The sequence below is a fragment of the Cyanistes caeruleus genome, chromosome 3, assembly GCF_971803275.1.
Source record: "Cyanistes caeruleus chromosome 3, bCyaCae1.hap1.1, whole genome shotgun sequence".
NCBI classification, from domain to species: Eukaryota; Metazoa; Chordata; class Aves; order Passeriformes; family Paridae; genus Cyanistes; species Cyanistes caeruleus.
This window is the reverse complement of record NC_141703.1, coordinates 75845988-75867690: the sequence shown is the minus strand read 5'-3', so window position 1 is coordinate 75867690 and position 21703 is coordinate 75845988. Positions and strand designations below refer to the sequence as shown.

The 21703-nt window shown below is 35.7% G+C and overlaps 1 protein-coding gene across 1 annotated transcript in view; it reads left to right on the top strand.

Annotated features, from left to right (window-relative positions):
• The window catches only part of ARHGAP42 (Rho GTPase activating protein 42), a 142513-nt gene that overhangs the window by 15287 nt on the left and 105523 nt on the right, over positions 1–21703 (top strand). Inside the window, exon 2 of the mRNA XM_086882022.1 lies at positions 16337–16432. Coding sequence (XP_086738148.1) covers positions 16337–16432 — 96 coding nt within the window. The remainder of the gene's footprint in view (positions 1–16336; positions 16433–21703) is intronic.

Below are 21703 nucleotides of genomic sequence, written 5' to 3'. Positions count from 1 at the left end.
TGCATTTATATGTGCTTCTTAAATGTAATTTTCCTGTATCACCTTACCTCCTTGGCATTTAAGATTCTGACGTCTTTCTGCTGCTTTTCAAGGATGGAAAAAATGAAAGCTGATTATGAGTACATGTATCAGCAGCAAAATGTTATTCAGTGTTAACACCCTTTTTTCCAATTTGATCTCCAGATTTTATGATGGCTCTGATAAATAGTAAGACTTCTTGGAGATTCAGAAAGGAATTATTTGGCAGGAAAAAGAAGTGTTAAAACAGAAAATCTACAAAAATTTGATTCTTTTATAAGAAGCTGTGGCAACTGCATTAAGTACTTGTTGCTGCCTTCCTGCCCTGGCAGTTGTGAAACCAGTTTGGTTGGTCTATCCTGTGATATTCCAGATGATTGAGTATTTTTCTGGCTTAAAGCCCACATGCTCTTGTGTTTCTTTCAAGATAAATACTTTACACAGCTGGAATATGCACTTTGCTGAGTTCAGTACTTAGCAAAACTGAAGCAAAAAGAAGAGTCTTCTGCTACCTTCCTTACAGCTCTACTACTACCCTAACCTGATATTTAAATGAAAATATTTGTTTGGATTGTAAAATATGAGGATTATGTAGGTTGCTAATGATATTTTCAGAAGTATAAAAACGCTAGAGCTAAAAGCTCTTGAATTCTCAATGGAATATGATTTTTTCAGAAATACATATCTCTTCACTCAAAAAGCTGTTGTGCAAGCACCTCGAGGTACTGCTGATCTGTGGAGAGATGATACAAAACAGAATCTGACTATTATGCACATCCAGAAACATGTTCTGTTTTTTCATGCAATAGGACAAAGCCATGAATTATAAAATTAATTTTTAGGTGTATTTATTGGGAAGCTATACACCAACTAGTGAAGTTAGCAGCTGCTAGCTGCTATCTTCTGGCCACTTGGGTAATTCACTTCAAGGAGACTTCTTAAGGTGAAACCTGTACTAAATTTTCTTGCTAAGACTGAAAGTTTGAGGGTTGTTATTATTGGATTTTGTTTTTCTTTGAGGGAAGTTTCATTTTTCATGTTAGAAACAGGAGGAGGAAGGATTAGCACAAAAAAAAATAAAAAATAGGTACCTTGAGTGTCATTACTAAAAAATTGGCGCTGTAAGTCCTCATTTTTGTCTGACTTAGTTGGTGTTCTATTTCCAAGTAACTGTGTGCATATTTTGGTGACCTCCAAATCCAATAGGAAAATAATTCTCAATGAGGCTATTTATGTCAAACTTCATGTTGGTTCTCTCACCCATATTTATAGTTACTGTTTCCCACATAATTTTGAGAGTAGTCTTTACTTTTCTTTACCCAGTTTATAATTAATATTCCAGGATGGTATTTTAAATTTTATTTTCAGTCATTATGGGAATTAACAGCAGAATACACAGGATTAATTTATATATTTAGCTTGAGGGTATGACATCAACTTTGCTAGCTCTTTGGCCACTAAGTAGTGAGTGGTAGCATAGAGGTAGCTCTAATTATATCAGTGTTCTGGGCTCTTGTCTGTGCAGAGTGGGTCCCAGGAGTATTGTTTTGTTTTGGAAGGTGCTTGTAAAAGGATTTAGCAAGCCTGTCTTTGTGCATAATTGGCTTGATAAGAGATGATATTGTATGTTTAGGAAGCCAGAGGATCAGAATCCTTAATAGCTGAGCTATTGCAGCATTCAGCAGGAGTCATTATGATCTCTCTTAACAATGTATAGATTGACAAAATTCACAAAATAGAATTGACTTTGGAGAAAGTATGTATTGCCCTGCATGTTAGACCCAGAGATATCTGCAAAACCATCTGCTTATTTGTGGTTGTAATTTTAAATAGAAGAATTAAAATTAACAAATACCATCCTTACCCCCTTCCCCAGCTATCTAGTGCCATGTTTTCCTCCTCTTGCAGGCAATACTTTAATGTGCTCTGTTTGCTTATGTAAGGAAGCTAACATGAATGTTTTGGGAGGAAGGTGTTTTGCTTGGCTGTTAAATTAATTCTCTCGAGTTATTCAGAGACCTTTGATTCATGTTTCTGTATGTGTTCAACTGCAGATGAAAAAGGATTACAGTCAACAGACATAGGGCTCTGAAAAGACCATCCATTGCAGTTAAGCATTTTACATGCTCACAGAAAGAAAAAAAGAGTTCTGCATTTGGGAGGCAGTGTCCGAAGTCCAGACTACCATGTTTGTGCTCTGTTTGGTTTGTGTTACTCATTGTAAATTGCAAATGCTTTTTAGAGTGAAACTTTTTACTTTGCAGAGACTTCCTGTTCCATTTTAAAAGGAATTGATGATTTCAGAATTGTGTCATTACAGAATTTGTTTGGTTTTAAGCTTGCTAAGAATTCCCATGGTTTTTGAAAAGTATACTTTCATGGAAAAGTTTCCACTTGTATTAAACTGAGTCTAAGGAAACCATCTGTTAAGTGCTGCTGGGCATTTGAAATAAGTGTACAACTCCTTTAAGCCACTTTTCATTGAGAAAAGGGAGAGGAGGAGGCTGTGATGGAATGGAAATCCATCTAGCCAACAAACGGAGCCATTCAAAGCTAGTCCTCCAAATCCAACTTCTTGCAGCATATTTGAGAGAAAATGATGTTATGGTGAGGTCAGGGACATTCTGCAGTCAGTCTTTGGATAAAAAAAAATAATTCTAGGATTACAAACCAAATTTTCCTCTATGAATAATATAAAATAACTGGTTCAGGCTCAAAGTGTTTCTATTTTTATTTTCTTCCTTCTCTTAGTGAATTATTGACTCATTTACTTGTTATTGACTTTTCCATTGTGTGTAGAAACAAGATGGATGGGCATTTTCCAAAAGCTTTCTTATCAGCTATTTCAGTGTTTTTTTGTATTTTTAAAGATGGATATTTTTCCCATTTCTCTTGGTGAAAACCTGTGTAGGCTTCTCCTAGAACTTCAGTGCAAAGAAATACTTTCCTATCTCTTCAATATTCCTTCAGATTCTGATTCTTGAGAGGGAGCTATGATGAAGCTAGATTGAAATCTTCATTGGAAGTAATTTTAGTTGGTGGAAATTTATATGTTTTTTGAGAAAGACAAGTAACATCCTGCAGCACCTGAAAATTGATGGAAACGTATATACAAAAATTCTATATTCAAGTTAAATGTAAAATTTTCTGATCTATATAACCTTAATACTTCTGTCACAATTTTGTTTCATCGTTTTCTTTTCTTTTTTTTATTTTTAAGATGCTTGAACTGAAGTTTAGCAAATGTCTGTTAAGAAGGTAGGTATATTTGTGTGTCGGGTGTTCTTCATTTTCATGGAGGCTGAGTTGAAAGAGAGAGCACTAACTACTCTAGCTGAAGTAGCCAGGCCATCTGTAGGAGCTGTGTTAAATGGATCAAAACAATGTTGTGCTGCTTTTTTTTTTTTTTTTTTTCCTATTATTTATTTTAACAAAATTAGGATTTTCTTCGCTCCTTTTAATAGAAAACTATTTTTCAAAATTGTGCTCCCTTGGAAGAAAGAAGTTGCGGATTTTTTGGTGACAGGGAAGTGTGAGAAGTAGTGTTGTTTGCAGCTCTGGTTAACATCTCCTGGTCTGACAGAACAGCATCTGGAATAATGGCCAAGGGCTAGGGAACTACAAGGGCCTGCCTAATCACCAGTTTGGGGTGTGTGGCCTTAGGCAGTCTTGCTTTCAGCATTTCCATCTGTAAATAGGGTAATGGAGCTGGATTTGACATAAAAATGGACTTCTTTTTTTTTTTCTCTAGGTCTGGCTTGCTTGAAGGCTGAGATAATTCTGTGTTTATTACTGGACTTGGATGCTAGGCAGTGAGCAATTATGGGAGGAGGAAAGAGCAATACTGAACCCTGAGGAAAAAAAAAGAATCACATAATAGTTGTCTATGTAGTGACTGCCCTCATGCTAAGATAAAGTTGGGAAAATTTTGGAGGAGAAGGGTGAATATAACATACATGTGCAAGGAATTAAATTTCATGCTTAAGATTAATCAATCTTTGTTGAAGCCATTTGGGCTTGGTAGTTCAAATCAACTTTTTGTGAGCTATTTATTAATGCATTTATTTATACTGTAAAAAGTTATACTTAGTTTATCTCATGGTACAAATGACTAGACAAGTCCTTGTTGGAAGAATTTACAGCCTTGAAATATAACTAAAGGTGTAATGGCCCGCATCCTTTGGTTGTGGAGCAGTTGAGGATAATACAGCTTTCATCCATCTGTCATTGCTCATACACTGGAGAATATTTCTTTGTGGTTCAGCAGGGAGGGTAGAACATTTTCACGATCCTTACTTTTTCAGTGTGAACTCAGCTCCTTCTCCTATTGTTGCCTGTTGCTCAAACGGATGACTGGATAGGTGGCTAAAGATACTCCTGGTGGTGTATCCATCCATGAGAGTGATAACCTCCTACTGGCAGGTGGTGCTGATCAGCTAATGGTGTCTTGAAGCATAGAAGCAATTACAGAATATGTGTCCAAATCTTGCTACAAAGAGCATAAAGCACAGCTGTGCAGGGTTGGACATGAAGCTTATCTGGTGTTACATCCGGTCTCTAGATAGGGGTGAGTGCTCTGCTGTGGGATCTGTTTTTCTCTCACGCATGACACTGACTGTCTAAGACAGAGAAAAACAGCAGGCAGAATATAGTGAGGCTTCCACTACCTCCAGTGGTTTGGTGCTTAAAGATTTCCTTAGCAAGGGGTTAGTTATGTCTTTAATAGCTCTCAGCAGATTTTTCTTCTGTGAACTTGTCTAGTCCTTTTTTGAGTCCACATGAATTTTTAATATCCAAAGTATCCGGTTATAATGAGATTCATTATTTAACTACAAATGTTAAGAAAAAGCATCTTCTATCTATGTTTTGAGCTTGCTTCTTGCTTTGTTAGATAGCCTTTTGTTTTCACTTGGGAAACAACCATCATTTCTGTACTGCTTGTCATTTTGTAGAAGTCTTGTGGCTCCCCAGTTACCCCTTTCAGGCAGGTTGCAGCGTGTGCATTTCTTTAAACAAGGTGTTCTTGTCTATTTACCTCTGCTTCGATTCCCTGTACCTTTGATATCAAGAGATAGTGTCAAGGAGTGAGAAAAAATTGTGTATGGTTTTTTAAGTACAGGTCTCTCGTGGCTTGATGGAGTGGCATTAATGATGTTTCTCTTTTCCCCCAGTTTAAAATAATTACTAGTATTTAATAGATTTCTTGGCCATGCCTGGGTGTATAGTAATAAAACAACCCAGTTATTATATATCTGTTTTAATGACAAGTTCTCATTTGTTTGTGATAGTAGTTAGCCCAGAACTCATTACACATGCCATAATATAAACACTACTAGTAGTAATGGATGGTAAGATTATTAATTAAAGGATATCACTCTGGCAGGGAGATAACAAGTAGATGTTTGCATATGAAGATTTCCTAAATCTTTTTTGACAGGAAAGTAGAACAAAATTCCAGAGAATTAAAATTAAAAAAAAATGGTACATGAACTATGTAGAAGGCTAGTCTTTCTTACAAGTTAGTTGACTTAAAAAAATTAGACAGTTTTCTGCTGAAAGTCATTCAAATTCCTTATTTTTGTCTGAGAAGTTGAGTAAAAAATCCAGCAAAATGAGTATGTGGGATATTTCTCTTTTTTTTTTTTTTTTTTTTTTTTTTTAAATACAGGGATCCTGTTCTTTGAAATAGCTTTATACACAGAAAGAAACATATGAATACTGGTTTTTACATATTTCTTATTTTCTCTGTCCAAATGCGATGAATCTGGAAAGTAAAATGCAAAACCTGTAAGTATTAAGGAAATAGTCTCATGCAAACTGGAGTTAACCCCAACCTCCTTGGGAAAGCTTAATTCTGACTTGTCTAAGCAGGAGCTCACCTGGTGAAACTGATTTGTGTATCTCATTAGTTAATGAAGCATATTTCATTTTACTGATACTTTTTCCCCCCATTATTAGAATATAAGTATTTTGGTAACAGATTTTTGAATTAATGATACTGCAAGTGATTTAATTTAAACCCTCAAAAATGTATATTTAAAAGACTTTTAAGTGCTTCCATGGCTCTCATCTCTGCATTTTGTGAATTGCTTTCATATTTTAGAGGACAGTTGAAACTAGCATGTTAAGCTTGTTTGCTGTATAAGACCGATGTGTTTAGTATCCATTCTCTCTAAGTACTGAAAAGTAGCTAAGCAGTGTGTAGTAGTGCACTGGCTGTATGGCAGACTGAATGGAAAAAAACTGCCTTTAGGCCAAATTTGGTCAAGACATTTTGTGACATTTAGCATCACTGAACAAAATCCTGCTTGATTAGGAATCTCAGTTCTGCCCTCCATATGTGGAAGTGCATATCTGACTCTCTAAACAAATGCTAGATCTGTTTGTGTGTGTGTTAGAACTCTCACCCCCCACCCCTGGTAAGTGCAATACTGAAGTACATGTGACCGTGATATTACTTGTCTGATCAAAAGAATCTAATCAAGCATTGTATTCCTGAGCTTTAAGAGCCCAAAAGAATTTCATATGGAAAGTGTTTCATTTCCTTTAAAGCCAAGTGGTAGTATTTTCTTTTCTAAATAAGCTAAATATACACATTTTAATTTTTATCCCTCTCCTCCTCCTTCTGGTCTTACAACACATTTTACTTTGTTGCCCAAGCACAGAAAACTTTGCCAGGAAGAAGGGTGAGCAATGCTTCTGTTTCCCATGACCCTCAACTCTAATGTTGTTCCAAGAGCTCACTACTTACAAATGCCTTGATAACTGCTTTCATTCCTTTCATCCCTCCCCCGCCATCCAGCACAGGCCTGTGGGACCCATCCTCCTTCGAGCAGCTCTCTTCACAGAACAGGGGAATCTACTTAATGTAAAAATCATGGAAGAGAAAAGCATTGAAAGATATATTGCAGGTTTTTTTATAGCTGAAGGTCTGCATGATAGTTGCTGCAGTGATTTATCCTTGGTTTCATAGCAGCAGCTTCTTAGAGCTCCCTGTTCATACCAGAAGTAATCTTATTTTTTATTTTTTCCTCCATATAGGTATTTGGGTAGGGGTAATAGTGGGGACACTATCTCATTCTGCATGTGCACAGCACTGAACTGGCAGGACTGATCTTGGTCACATAGTCAGAACTCTGGCTCCTTAAGAATGTGTGGCGGCATAGGCTTTAATTATCTTCTGATATTATATTATGTCATATATTTCTTTGTCTGAAAATAGGCACATGTAGTTTTTAAATTTCTTTGGGTGCATGGTAAGATTAAGAACAAACAGAGAAAAATGTCTTTTCAAGTACTACTGAAAGATTATCTGATGCACCAATACCTTACATTGCACTAGAAATCTGGGAATTCCCATGTTTTTTCTGGCAACTCCCTAACTGCCAGACAGGAAATCGCTCTGCTTTTTGAACCTCTGGCAGCATCTGCTCTTAGTTTCTTTGTTGTCTTTTTTGTGGTGCTTCTCTGCCTGCTCAGTGTGGCTGGGATGTGCCAGGAGGAGAGAGAAATGACGTAGCATGCCTGATAAACCATGTTTCATTGGAAGAGTCTGAGGGGAGAATATTGGAATGTGGACCCAACTCCCTGGAAAAGTCTGACACTGTTCTGCGAAATAAACATCCATGGGGTGGGGGAAGAATGTGGAAGATCATGAAAGAGCATTTAAAATCCCCAGAAGGAGCAAGAGAAAGTATGTTGAGGGTCAAAGCAAGTTTGCAGGGATGAGAGTTTAGGAATCTTTGAGACCTTTCCGATAGAGAACTATGGACAGACAGGGAAAGTACTGAGAGTACAGATGAGTTTGTAATGATATTCAATTATTTGAGAATAGAAAAAAAACAAACAGGGAAATATGCTTGTTTTCTAAGATTTATGTTTCTCCAAGACAGAAGAAATGTTGGAATATTTCAGGTCTTTACAGTGGATCTTGGCCAAAAAGCATACAGGATGAAAATAAGCTTGCAAAAACTGCAGAACTGTCATTGTATAGAAATGTTTTGGTTGAATATAATTTAGAAAAATATAATAATATGCTAGAAATAGTACTAAGTTGTACCCTACAGCCAAACTTTACAATTTCAGAAGTAAAAGGAAACCAAATGCTTTCCAATAGTTCTAGCCATATTTGTGGCAAAAGACTGTAAAAAATTGCAGTGGTGGCAAAGGAAAATTTTCTGTTCTGCCTTGTACCATGTGATTAGTCTCTTGTAAAGTGTAATTCTGCCAATGTGGTTTAATGATTGAAAGGTTTGGACCATGGTAAATCCCTGCAAAGTCAGTTTACTTTATAATCAAATGCACCAGTATCATTGACTCTTATAAACAGTCTTATAAACTAAAATATTGAGAAAAGATTTTGTAAGAATGAGGTAATGAGAAATAAAGTACAAGAATGTGGGAGTATCAAAACAAAATTACATCACTTAATATGAGAAAGAGTTATGAAGTTATATACATGCTTTAACTTCAGAGAAACAGATGGGCAGTATGTATTGTATGGTGCCCTCCACATTAAGAGTTACAGGGCATACATTTTTAGGTACATTTGTATTATTTCATGTATTTATAATTAGACAAAGTCAAAACAAGTTAGTAATTTTATAGATTTTCCTAACTTTTGCATACTAAATTAAACTAAAGTTCATTTTTTTTCTGTTCTAATTATTTGAATAAGGTTAGGTTTCCACATCTAAACACAAAGCGTGAGCGGGGGTAAGGAGAGGAATAGTGAAAAGAGGGATGGAATATTATCAATATTGTCTTTTGTCTGTATAGTGTTATTTGGTTCAACAGTTATTTTTCAGGGAAGTTTTAGTACATTTTTTGTCAAGTAATGCAAATGTGGCCTAAAAATCCCCATCTGATTAAGCATCAATGTTGTGTACTTGGAGTGTCCTCAAGACTGTATTAGACTTAGTTCCGCGCTGTAGAGAAGCACTGAGAACATCGAAAGTACTGCACAAGTGTTTAACATAAGGAAGTTGTGACTGAACAGTGTTGGTATGAATAGCTATGAAGTTTATACAACATACAGACTTTCCAGTAGCTCTTGCCTCACAGTGTTAAGAAAGTGGGGATTTTGTTACATTTGATCAAGGGGATTTCTCAGTGCTTTCTAGAATGGGAAAGTAAATTGTGCATTTTCTCATGGAAATATTCATGAGTAAGAGAATGACACTGAAAAATTTCAGTGCCTTATGTAACCCCATAGGAATGCAGCAATGCATGGGCTACATGTTGACATATTCTCCTGATGTCCTTTCCCTGGAGATTGTGGGAAGAAATTAGCTTCCCTGAAATTAAGAGCAAAGCATAGAGCCTAAGGTAAAAAAAGTAATGTGGGATTGTAGGGGTAGGGAGTTGATAGAGTTGTTTGTTTTAGTTGCTTATTATTGATCCATGAATAGCAAGTTGGCAAGGAATATGCACTGATGAAGCTGGCAAATAAAGGGGGTAAAGAGTGTATTGAGAGCAACAATGAAAGGCTGTGTCAGTACAGAGCAGTGGCCCTAGAGCTGCAAAATCTCTGGCACTGGGCACTGGATTCTCTATTCCCTTGTGGTGTTTTCTTGTGGATTCTTTAAAAAGCCTTGTGGCAAGTGGCCAGCATTAGCTCCATCAGCCCTTGTAGATAGTCTCTACTCTGTGCCAGCCTGCCCTGTGTTTTGCCAAATTAAATTCTTCTGCAAAAGTTTGGATAAAATGTGGTCACTCATAAGAAGAAAAAAACCCTCTTCTCCTTTCGTCAGAAAAGTTAATATGATCTGGAGATTAACTCAGCTGAGAAATAAAGAATAACAAGTGTGTGTAAATAATTTCATCAATTAGACTTCTAAAAATAGAAATACCAGGGAAAATATTCCATGCAAAGGAAGGACTCCAGGATTTAATGCCATGAAACCAAAGAAGCCATGAAAACATCAGAAGCTGCATCAGCTGACTATACAGATCTTTTTGTCAGCATTTAGAAGGCATGTTAACATGCACTGTAAATTCCTCTCTAACTACAGGTGATCTGGACATGTCATGGCAATGATATTTTATTAAATTGGGATTACCTGTTCTGTCAGAAAACCCCAGAATTCTTTTCATAGGCAGTTGAAGGAATTAATTGCATTACCAGCATGTGTGCCAACATTCCCAGGCTCAGGATTGCTGCTTTGGGCTGATTTGTAAGACATTTTCAGGTCCCCTTATTTGTGCTGACCTGCTAACATATATTATGAATAGGAAGATTTTTCTAAATGTGGTAATTACCTAAAACCATTGATAATCATTTATTTTTCTTTTTAAATTAATAGTGAGCAATCAAGAGTGGAAAGGCAAAAATTGCAAAGAAAATGCATTTTGGTGCTCTTTTCTGAATTAGGACCTACTACTGTGAAGCTGGAAGTTTTAATGAGAAAGCCCTTAAGCCAGGAAGAAATTTGAAATACAGCAGTGATATATGCAGTCTTGTATGATCACTGCTTTTAACTACTTAATCATTCATGTTGCCTAAATACAACTGTACTGCCAGCTTCTGTGTTTACAGTCTATGGTGTGGAAAAAGATATCCCACTGTGACATGTTCTACTTACAATCAAATTGACTGCAGCAAACACAGAAGCTGTTGAAGTTCAGTGCTTCTCAGTGGGGTGTTTTTGTTCCCCCAGCTTATTTCTGGCTGTTGATATAGCTCACATCCTTGAAGCTCATTCCCTCATAAAATAACAAAGCCAAGGAAGTTCCCTGTTCATCTTCACTGTAGAAGAGCATGTCGTGAACTATTTCAGGAGACATGTATCTCACAAGCATTTTCTTGAATAAATAGTGTTTTACAAATTTGTATTTGTAATACTGAAAGCCCTTTTTTCACTTTTATGAATTTTTAAATGGTTCCTTGCTTCTGTCATTTAGTGTGGTAAGAGTACTGCAAATCATGCTCATGGCTGCCATTTCACAGTAATAATGTCTCTCATATAAAAACTACTTTTTCAAGTGTTTAGATAACTTAGCCTGAACAATTGTTTATAGAATAAGAGTTGCTTAAGAAATTAATCAAGAAAATAAATCTATTTGCAAAGCATTTAAAAAATAACCATAATAATGACTCAGTTTCAGGTATTGAGGAGTAGAAGTCAATAAACTAGATAAATGTTTCTCTGCATTTTGGCATGCTGTTTTATCAAGTACTCCGGCAATATTGTTCAATTTCTGCTGTGTTTTATTCACATATTACAATATCTTAATGCTGAGTTTTGCTGGCTAGCTTGGGTTTTAATGAACTTGTATGTCAGTGCATGACCAAATGAGGTATCTCATCAAGCAGAGCACTGCAATGCATCTAGTCATATCTAGTAGTGGACTCATACTTCCCCAAAGGTTTGAAACACCAAACGTGACTGTATGTGGTCTCCTTTGCAGTCTTCAGCTGTCCTGAAATTCAGCTGACTGAAGGATTGCCTCTAATATCCTGCTAGGTCAATCATCACCTCTTTGCTTCCACTGTCTTTGAAGCCACGAAATAATAACTAGCTTTGTGTCAGATAGACAGATATGTTGCTGTTACTGTATGAGCCAGAGTGTCTGTTGTTTGAAGTCCCATTTACTGCATTCCAGCTGGTGCTCAGGAGTTAATTTAGGCATGTTTAATCTCACTAGGTTTCAACTGCTGTTTTTCTTTATTAACCCAGTGAATGATACCAAGCTTTCCCAGAGTGATTGGCAGCAGTCAGGAAGAACATTGGTTATTGGAACTCCATTTGCTAATGAAGTCATCTTCGTAAGCAAACAAGTGGAAAGACTTTGTCTTTGATGTGTTTGCTGAGAACACTTTCTTGCAGGCTGCTACTAGGGTAGGGATATAAGTCCTCTGCAAATACTCCAGAGCTTTTGGAGACTGATTGATCTCTGTGAAAAGTTTGGACTTTCTGCTGTTATTCCAGATACCAGACTGGCAAAACCAAACAAATGACAACTTTCCCAGCCTAATAAAAAAATTAATTGCGCTTACCAAGTTGTGGAAATCTTTCTGAGTGTCCTTATCTGTAGGACTTTGTCCTTGTTGTGACAGGCTGTGCCATGCCAAAGAATACACTTGTATTTTCATCCTTCAGGAAATAACATCTGTCATTTCAGCACATTTTTGCAATGTGTTGTTCTCTCCACCTCCTCAGGACTCTATATGAGAAATTATTATATGATCTGTTTAAAAAATCTGGGACAAGAAAGAGGAACAACAATTCTGGTGATACAAAGGGTCTGGATCATAGTCTTACCATCCTGTATTCGGCTGTAAGGCCCTGATACCTAAAATAAGTTAATATATTACAGTTCATATTACATACTTCTCTTTGTCATTTTCAAAGAAAGTGAGTCTTAAATAAACCTGTCTTCTAGAATAAGCCAGAAGATGATTCTTCATTTTTTTATTAGATAATATGTGTTAAGTAGATTAATCAAATATATAAAACTTAAGGGAGAAGTAAAATAGAGCATTTCATGACTCCCTGGTGACTTTCCTGAATGGATGATGACTTTTATTATTCTTCTACTGGCATTATGATACTGAAGGTTGGTATTGTATGTATCTGTATGCAATAATGGTGTTACATTACTTTGTTGTGGTTAAGCTTTGTTGTAGTTATCCTCTTATTATTTCCGGTCACAGTGTGGTAGCTTCTTTAGTACTTCCTCTGTCAACCCCAGAAAAAAAAGTTCTTTTTGGCCAGTTGACTTGATGCAGCCCTGAGTAAAACAGGCAACTCTGTCACAATTATCTCCTTACACTGACAGTATGTAGGGTGTAGGTGGCTACTCTTGACTATGTGCCTCATTGCAGAATGGAACTGAATCCATCTTTGGAACTGGAGAAAGCAGGGAACAAGTGGTAGAGGCAAGTACTCTAACATAATGTTAGTACATATTAACAGAACTGCTCCTCTGGCAAATGAGACTAATCAGATTGCATTTTCATTCATTTGCTGGCAGCCAGAGAGATTATTTCAAGTGCCTGTAGAAGAGCAGGGGCAGCAACATTTACGAGCTCATTGAGACTTTGGAGCAGCCATCCTTTCCTGGATGATAGACTTGTACTGCCAGTCAATAAATCTGATGAGCTTTTTCTAGTAACTTAGAAGATCAGTTGTCTCTGCTTGAAGGAAAGTTTCTGCCCTGAGCTGAGTAAATGTCCTAGTTGTGGATTCAGTGAAAAGAGGGACATGACTTTACAATGTACTTGCTGAGTAAGAACTCTGAATAATGCCACAGATTCTTATTACAGGTGATTTGTGTGGTGATTACCTTACTTCTGGAAGCAGCAGCGTGCATTGAGGACTCTTCAGTGACATTAAGACTTTGGGATATACAGTGATAAATGACATCTTGTAAAACCGGGAGAGATCTCTTATCTCTTTTCATTTTTTTTGTCCATGATATGCCTCTTCTTGATTTGAAACAGTTGCTCTTAAATTTGTTTTAGTTCAGTTTTGAATCTTGGTATCTTTTAGAAAATATGTGCTTACTGCACAGCTGTTCCTTTCTGTGTCTGGGTTTATAATTTTATAATCAATGAAAGTGATGATGCTTCTAAGAAAGTAATAAATACAATCAAGTAGCTCCACTTTGTCCAAGGTTGGTGATTCAACTGCAGTGTCAGAGTCTTAGGGAGTAACTCCTATTTCAGCCTTTAGGAAGCTGTCCATGTCAGCTGGAATTTTCTGTAAAATAATATTTTTTTATCTTTTCAGGTTAGATTAACTTTGTACAGAACTTGTAAATGAGTGTTACAGGAAGCATCTGACCTTGGAACTTAATTATATTCTTTGCTACATTGAACAGCTTTAATCTTATTGTGTTATTGTCTAATACTCTCAAGGTATTAGGCCTCATATAGAGGCAGATATCTCCAAATGGTATTTTGCTGCATGACTTTATCAAGTTATCTAATAAGCTCCTTAATTCTTCATACCCATATTATTTCTGAACTAGGTTAAACATACCTCCTTCAGGTTCAAAATGTGTCTGATTTGCTGACACCATGAAAGAAGGGTTGGCATCATATATTAATAATCCAGGATAGGAAATGGAGACTCCACCTTTAGTATTTTTAACATTTATTTTCCTTTATTTTGACATTTTTTCCACCAAACCCTGCATCTGTGGGAGAATGATAGTGGAAAGCCAGTGCTCCCTCATTTCCTTTCACATTCACGGTGATGCTGTTCATCATGGCAGTTATTAGATTGTCCAAAGGGAATAAATCTGCATTCATATTAGCAAGAGTTGTTTTTTACATTCCAGTGTACTTGCAATGTAGAAACTTTTTCATTCAATTACTTTAATGCCATGTAATTCCTTTTGGCATCAATTGCTATACAGTTTTATACAGCTGTACAGTTTATATATAGTTTTGTAGAAGGGTTTGGGACTAGAAGTGCAGTAACTTGGTGAAAGAGTGAATAATAAAACTGTGTTTCTTCCCTTTAAACTTAAGATATACTGCTGTGAACAAATTCAAGTTTAGATCTTTCTAACAAATGTAGAACAATCATTTACTTAGCTATGAAAGATGCTGTATTTGCATAAAATGCAGTGATTAATCTTGTAAAGATTATTTTTATTTCATCTGTACAAACAATAGGAAACACTTTTTGTTTAGCATTCAATTTGTTAATACACTTAATAATATAATCTTCATGAACAGCACCATAGGAAATGTACAGTAAGGGTGCAGTAATTCTGGGTAGAATTCTTTCCTGTTTTCCATGTGCTTTATCAAAAAGATACAGCAGTACTTTACCCAGTTCTTTGCATCTGAAGTTATTTGTCAGGTATGCATACAGAATTCTCTACTAATAGAAGAAAATAATCTATTAATGTCTGTGTTGTCTAAGGATAATGCATCTCTTTTTGGTCTGATGTACTCTATAGCTGCCTATTAGAATGCAAAAGGAACAGGCATTGAGTAAGTTTTGGGCAGTGCAAAATCCATTAAGGGAATCTCTTGCTTGATAGTGTTAATTACCTTTAATTACTTTAATTAAAATTAAGAAAATCAGTCATTTTATTTTGTAGATTTTTTTCAATTCTTATTTCATTTAGGATAGTGGAATCATGCAAATTTAAATGATGCTTTGTATGTATGGGGGTTGTTTGTGTGTTGATTTAGGATATTAGGCCAATTTGTGTATTAATGTTAGACTGTATTCCTGCCTGGAAGAAAGTTAGCCCTCTTAATTTTGTGTCCAGCACTGAGTGAATGAGTATGGCTTTACAATAACAGGATAAAGAAATCACAGAATCACAAAATGATTGAGGCTGGAAAGGGCCCATGGAAGTCATCTGGTCCAACTGCCTTCCTCAAGCAGAGCCAGTTGCCCAGGACTGTGTCCAGACAGCTTTTGAACATCCCCAAGGATGGAAGCAGATATGTGATGCTTTGAATTTATGACTTTGCTTTCATTCATAATTTATCCTTACCATGAATTTCCTAAGATTTAGCAGATGTCAGAATCTTAACTGTCAATTTTCCTAGCATCAAAGCAGATACCATAGGTACAACCTCCAGGTTATGGAATATTGTTGTTAGTTTTTCTGGGCTCACCTGGACTGGTGGTATTTTTAAGTCTTGACCAACTCCATTCATGATCACATTCATCTCTGCATTAGCCATTAGTATATCTGAAAAAAAGAAAAGAAGATATTCTGTATTTGTTTTGTCGCTTACAATTATAATGAAATTTATGCTAGAAAATTTGGGTTGCTTTGTGAAATTCAGTGAAAACAGTGCTCATAATCCATGGATTATCTTGTTGATTGGCAAGCATTTGTGCTTTTCTTCTTTCTTCCATTTCTTTTTACCAAGGTTTTGCACTAAAACATTGTACATTGTGGTATATCAGAACAATTAGAATGTAATTATTTTGATAGTGGAAGAAAACTGTCATGAGCTTTATTTTAATCTGCAAACTAATATTGCAATATTTTAAAGAGTAGACCACTTACATATGCAATTTATCACTAGAGATTAATTTCTTATACTAATTTCTTTTTTTTCAGTATGTATAAACATTCTTTAGTTTTCAATGTCATACATGTATTAATGTTTGAAGTCTTGCATCAACCTATTTCATAGGTGTCTAGGATATCTCAGGTATTTGATTTTGAAATGGTGCTGGTGATTTTAAAGAGGTTAATGTCCAAAAAAGATTCTAGTAAGGAAACATTGTAAGCAGAAAAAATACTTAATGCAGAAATGCATGATGCCTTGCTCCAGTGAAGTTCTAGTGGAATAATTCTGATTTTTTTTTTTTTTTTTTTTCTTGAATTCTAGATTTATCCATGGCAGTACAAAAATTTTCACAGTCTCTACAAGATTTTCAGTTTGAGTGTATTGGAGATGCTGAAACTGATGATGAAATTAATATTGGTAAGTACTCTCTTCGCTTTGCTGGCAGTAACATTTTTATTGTTTCTTATAGCATGTTATCAGAAATACAGTGGAGCAGTTCACAGTTGTTTTTTAATGGTTCATGTCACAAAAATAGAAGAATTTCAATAAGTAGAAGCCATGCAAGACTTTAAAAATACATAACAAAAAACTTCGTCTTCATGGCATAGCTTGTTCTTTTGTAGCAGAAAGTATTCAGTGATATTTTTGTCAGCTGAGTCAACTGAATCCTTTAAATTCTGCTGCTACTTTTACCTTTCAGTCAGTTTTCAGTGGGCTACTAGAAGGTACACAAGTTTTCTATAATGTTCTATAATCAGTCTGCAAAAAAGTGCCTAAGTGCCTAGTAAGACACAGGATGTATTTAAAGGTCTAAAAAGAGGAGTATGTTCATTACATTTTGTGCATTCTGAGTATATGGTTGTCTGAATTTTTTGCCAGTAAAATATACTAGCTGCTTATTGTTCTGTCTCTGTACACACACAGAAATTCTGCATTTGCAGAACTGAACAGCTCAACTTGTCTTCAATGTAAGCCTCTTCAATGTCATCAAAATACTCTTCCCTCAGCAGACTAATCCTTGAAGTGTTTCCAGGGTTCAGAAATTCAACCACTCTTTACTGCAAGGCATTTCTGCAGTTGTAGTGATGCTTTTACACAGTAGCACAGCAGCTGGAGTGCTTTAACCCCCATTGGTAAAAAATTTGGATTATAATCCATTTTCAGAATGGCTAAATTCAGTATCATGAGTCTTACATACCACATGGCCCCCATGTGTCTCCTAAAACATCTGAGAGGAAGTAACATGGTTCTTAAAGAGCAGTGGCTTCTATAAATAAATAATTTGGCAGTACAAGGGGGAACATAGCACTTCTTGGTATTTTTGAAGAAGTTCTATGTAATGCAGAGAGGAAACCCTGATTTAGTCTTTTTCAAGTGTATCTATTATGATGATCTATTTTCAAGTCTTCTCTCCCTTCAAGTTTTCCTTTTCCTGACTGAGTCATTGGACAGAAGGACTGAACTGCTTGTTTTCACTCTCAAGGTTTGCCTCATCCTCAGCCTACAACATTGTGGTAGTCAGAAAACAGTCATCAAAGATTTGGTTACAGTCTTCCACTAACTCCTGGCAGGGGGTGGGAGGGGAGGTTTAATGTTACTGACAATTAGAAGCTGGGGAGTGAAATCACTGAGATGCTGCTACTCAGGTATAAAACTGCATGTATTCTTCAGGTGTGTCCTGATTGGAAAGAGAAATGGTGTGCATGTTCTCTTTGGCATGCTACATATTATTTTCTGGCTGTTAAAATTATATTGTATATATATCTTTTTAAACCAAATCTTCAGTATCTCAGTTAGATTTGGTCAATAAAGACATACAGTTTTGCATTTAAAATCAGGTGACTGAGAACAAAGACAACATTCATTTTACTTGTAACCTAAACGTAGCAAAGAAAAGACATTTTATTGTTTGGACATTAAACTGGCATTTAAAACTATTTAGGAAAAAAACACAGTTCATGAAGCTTGACAGCTGATTTATTTCACTTGAAGCTTCAAAGAAGGGATTTCTAGCTTCTAAAGAACCAATTGCCTGATGGATTGTCATGTACATCAAAGAAGTTTGTAAGAGTAAAAGGTAAACTGACAGGAATCAAATTCAAGCTTAACAGAGCTTGAACGATACTGTGTGCTTTTATAGGATAAGGCTCAATTTTTGATCTCCCTAGAGGAGTGACCTAGAATTTATCCATATCTTTAACATGTCCCAACAAGATAAATGTTTGCTTATCATCAAAGACAGCTTTGTATAGATGAATCCTGCTCTGTACCTCCTTCTGCCTTCACCTTCTTTTTCTAAAAATGTCTGCAACTGTGCAGGCCAGTGAGAAGTTCTACTTCAGTGTGCAGTGATATTCTGGCATGATAAGATATGTAAAACCCTACCATATGCATAGGGGCTTATTGTAAGGACTACATTTCTATTTCAAGCTTAGCTTTGAAAATCTACCCTAATACACCTTAGCATTGGGAATTCACCTCTGAACAAGACTTCTTCTGTCAAGCTGTTGAGGGTTTTTTTTTGTAAAAAAGGTTCCATTTCTTTCAGCATTTAATATAAGTGAATTAAATGATTTTTTCTCTTTTTTTTTTTTCTTACCAGCAAAAAATATTTGGAATTGAGTTGGTAGCTCCATTGACATTTTTTGAGGCAATACTAGAGTTGAGGGTCTCTCTTTAGCAACTAAGCACAACATTTTTTTGTCCTTTTTTTTTCAGTCTGAGATATAATAAGAACAGTTTTATTTGTATTTTCTATAAGCTGTGCATTTTTAATTGCTCTTTTAATATAACTTATCTATTCCATTACATAAAATAAGTTAAAATAGTTAATAGTTAAGTAAGTTAAAATAGCTAAGTTATTATTAACTTAATAAGTAAGTTAAGTTAATAAGGTAATTAATAGTTAAATGAATAAGTTATGTGGAGTGTGTCATAACACACTCCACATAAACAGAATTATGGTGGTATTCTTCATACTTATTTAATAATCCACCTCTTATTTAATCCACTGATTTATTTGTTTGGGTTGGTTTCTTGTTTTTGGGGTTTTTTTTAATTCCTATATTTGATTTCAAATTTTGATGATTTCTTATCTTTTATTTACTAGAATTTAATTCTTGCATAGGAGGGGTGTTCTTTGACAAAAAAATCTTGTCTGTGTATGTGGCTGTATAATGCATTTTAGGTAGTTTTTTTCATGTTGCTGCAAGGTAGCCAGATTTACCTTCATAGTAACTTTCAGATATACCATGCTTAGTTTAGAGTCACTTTATGCATGAGTTGTTAAGAACTTCTCTGACTTTCTTGGATAAGCAGACTGTCTTGTTCCTCAATTCATCTACGGCTCTTGTGTTTTTGGTTGGTTTTTTAACTGTGAACATCAAAGGATTCAAGCTATAAAAACCTTTTCAGTTTTTAATCTTTTTGCCAGCAAATTTGGTGTGGAAAACAGTGATCTCAATCTTTACTAGTTTTTCTCTTCAAAAAATAAAAGAAGCTAGCAACAATTGCTGCTTTTGTCTCTTCCTCTGTTTTGGAATGCTTGTGGAAGCATGTGATCTGCAGCAATGCATGGGCTGTTTTATTTGATGGCAGAACATGGTTATTAGCTCCACTTGCATGTGATTCAGTGAAGTTATAACTGTGTTTTGTGCAACTGAAAAGTTTTGCAGAAGATGGCATTTTCAATGCAAAAGTAATAAAAAGAGTGACAACGAATTAATAATACGAAAAAGCCATAGTAATGAAGGTTTGATGTGACTTGCCCTTACTCTGAGAAGAGGGTGTTGCATTCCTAATCTAACAACTGTGTTTTCCTCAGAAATACCAACACTTGATAACACTGTGGGTTTTTTTAGACATATCACCCTGCTCTCAGCCCTCTTTGTAAATATTTTGCACAAAAATTAAATACTTAAGATTGACAGTGAATGTAAAGGAGGTCAGTCATTTGTGTAACCCAGTGGTAGTTTAGTGTAAAATGGATTCATGATTTTTACATTTTTCAAACCTTATAGGTAACATAGAACTTTATATGGGTGGGACAGCTGCAAGAACTATGTTTTTAATGATCATCTCTTTTTTTTCTCAGTAAACACTGCAGGTATAATTTTGCAAGGAGAAGGTTTTCCCAGCCCCACCTAGTATTATCCAACTTGTCACCTGGATCTCTCCTAGGAATTTCCCTGTTTTGATCCTCTTTTATTCTGTTTGTCTTATCTGGGTTTTGGCTGCTAGAGACGAAAATTAAAAACATTATTAACTCAATGGAATTCTCTCTTGTGCCTTTAATAAGTTTGTGTCTATTTTGTATTGTGGCTAATTATATATCTGTGAGATCTGATATCTGCAGAATAAGACCATGCTCCTCAGAATTAAAAAAAAAAAAAAAAAAGACAAATAAATACATTCTGATATTCTGGCATTTTATTTTAGTATCTGTGTTTCTTTAGCATGTGCTGTTTAGGAAAGTGCACTGAAAAACTGAGTGAAATATGTCTTTCACTCTATGACTGTTGGTTTTGAAGTTTGGGGTTTTCTTCCTTGAAGAGAATTATATTATGACAGATGTTTCAGGTAGCATCAGATGCATGATTTAAGAATGTAATAGGATTATGATGATTTATGAAATCATTATTAATTGAGTCACAAAGAATAGGTCAAAAGTTCTAAAATGTGGTATCTTTTCCTGTGGGCACTGAATTCTTCTCTTGCCACTAGCATTTGAGGCTTGTGATCTTTGCTGACTCACAGCTCAAGTCGTTCATGGGATTATTAAACTGCTCTCAGCTAACCACCTACAGAACTGTTAGCTCATACCTAGCACTTAGGTTGTTTACAGCAGTTACTCTCAAGTTGAATTTTGAAAAATTGACTCAAATGTACTGGAAAGAAAGAGCTCAAAACCAAGCAAACAAATTCAGAATGCTAATAGTAGGTGTTTGTTAGGGTCCACTGCTGTGTTTTGCTTTCTTGTTTTAGCTGAGCAATGATGCTAGAAGTTCAGTCTTCTTTTTTCTTGTACTGGGCATCCACATGCAGAATGCTTTTCAGTTAGCATTTGCTCTATCCTCTTGGAGAGCTTGTTAGAGACCAAGCATCCTGTTATTCAAAGCAGCAGATAGATCTGTACTGGGAAATTTGTATATAAAACTGCACAAAAGAAAAAAGGAAAAAAAATAATATTTCCTTTTCCCCCCATCTTTTGTAACAGTGTAAAAGTTTAATTGACTTTAAGAGGTACCAAATTCTATTTTTAATGGTACATGTTGTGGATACAATGCTTTATTCAAATAAATAAGTTTAAAACAGCAAAAAAATTACATGGGGGCTTTATGCATGTCTACAGTGTGTAGAGACAAATCTTGACAATCACTCTATGGACTTGGCAGTCTCCAGGTTAGGACACTGTCTTTTAGAGATTCATCAGGAATCTGAGAAGGTAGATGTCAGATTACTCAAGATTTCAGGCCACTGTTGATTGTGGTATGTAATGGCTTCTTGAGTTTGCTTGGCTCTTCCTGAATTATTTATTAAATGCAGTCGAACCACCTACAGTCTGAATCACTTGGATATCTTACAGATCATCTCTTTAATGACTTGAGGTTAAGCTTTTATGTTCAAGAAAGTTGTTTTTGGGGTTAATATTCAACTTACTTTGCACAGAATTCTCATTCGTAACCAGGC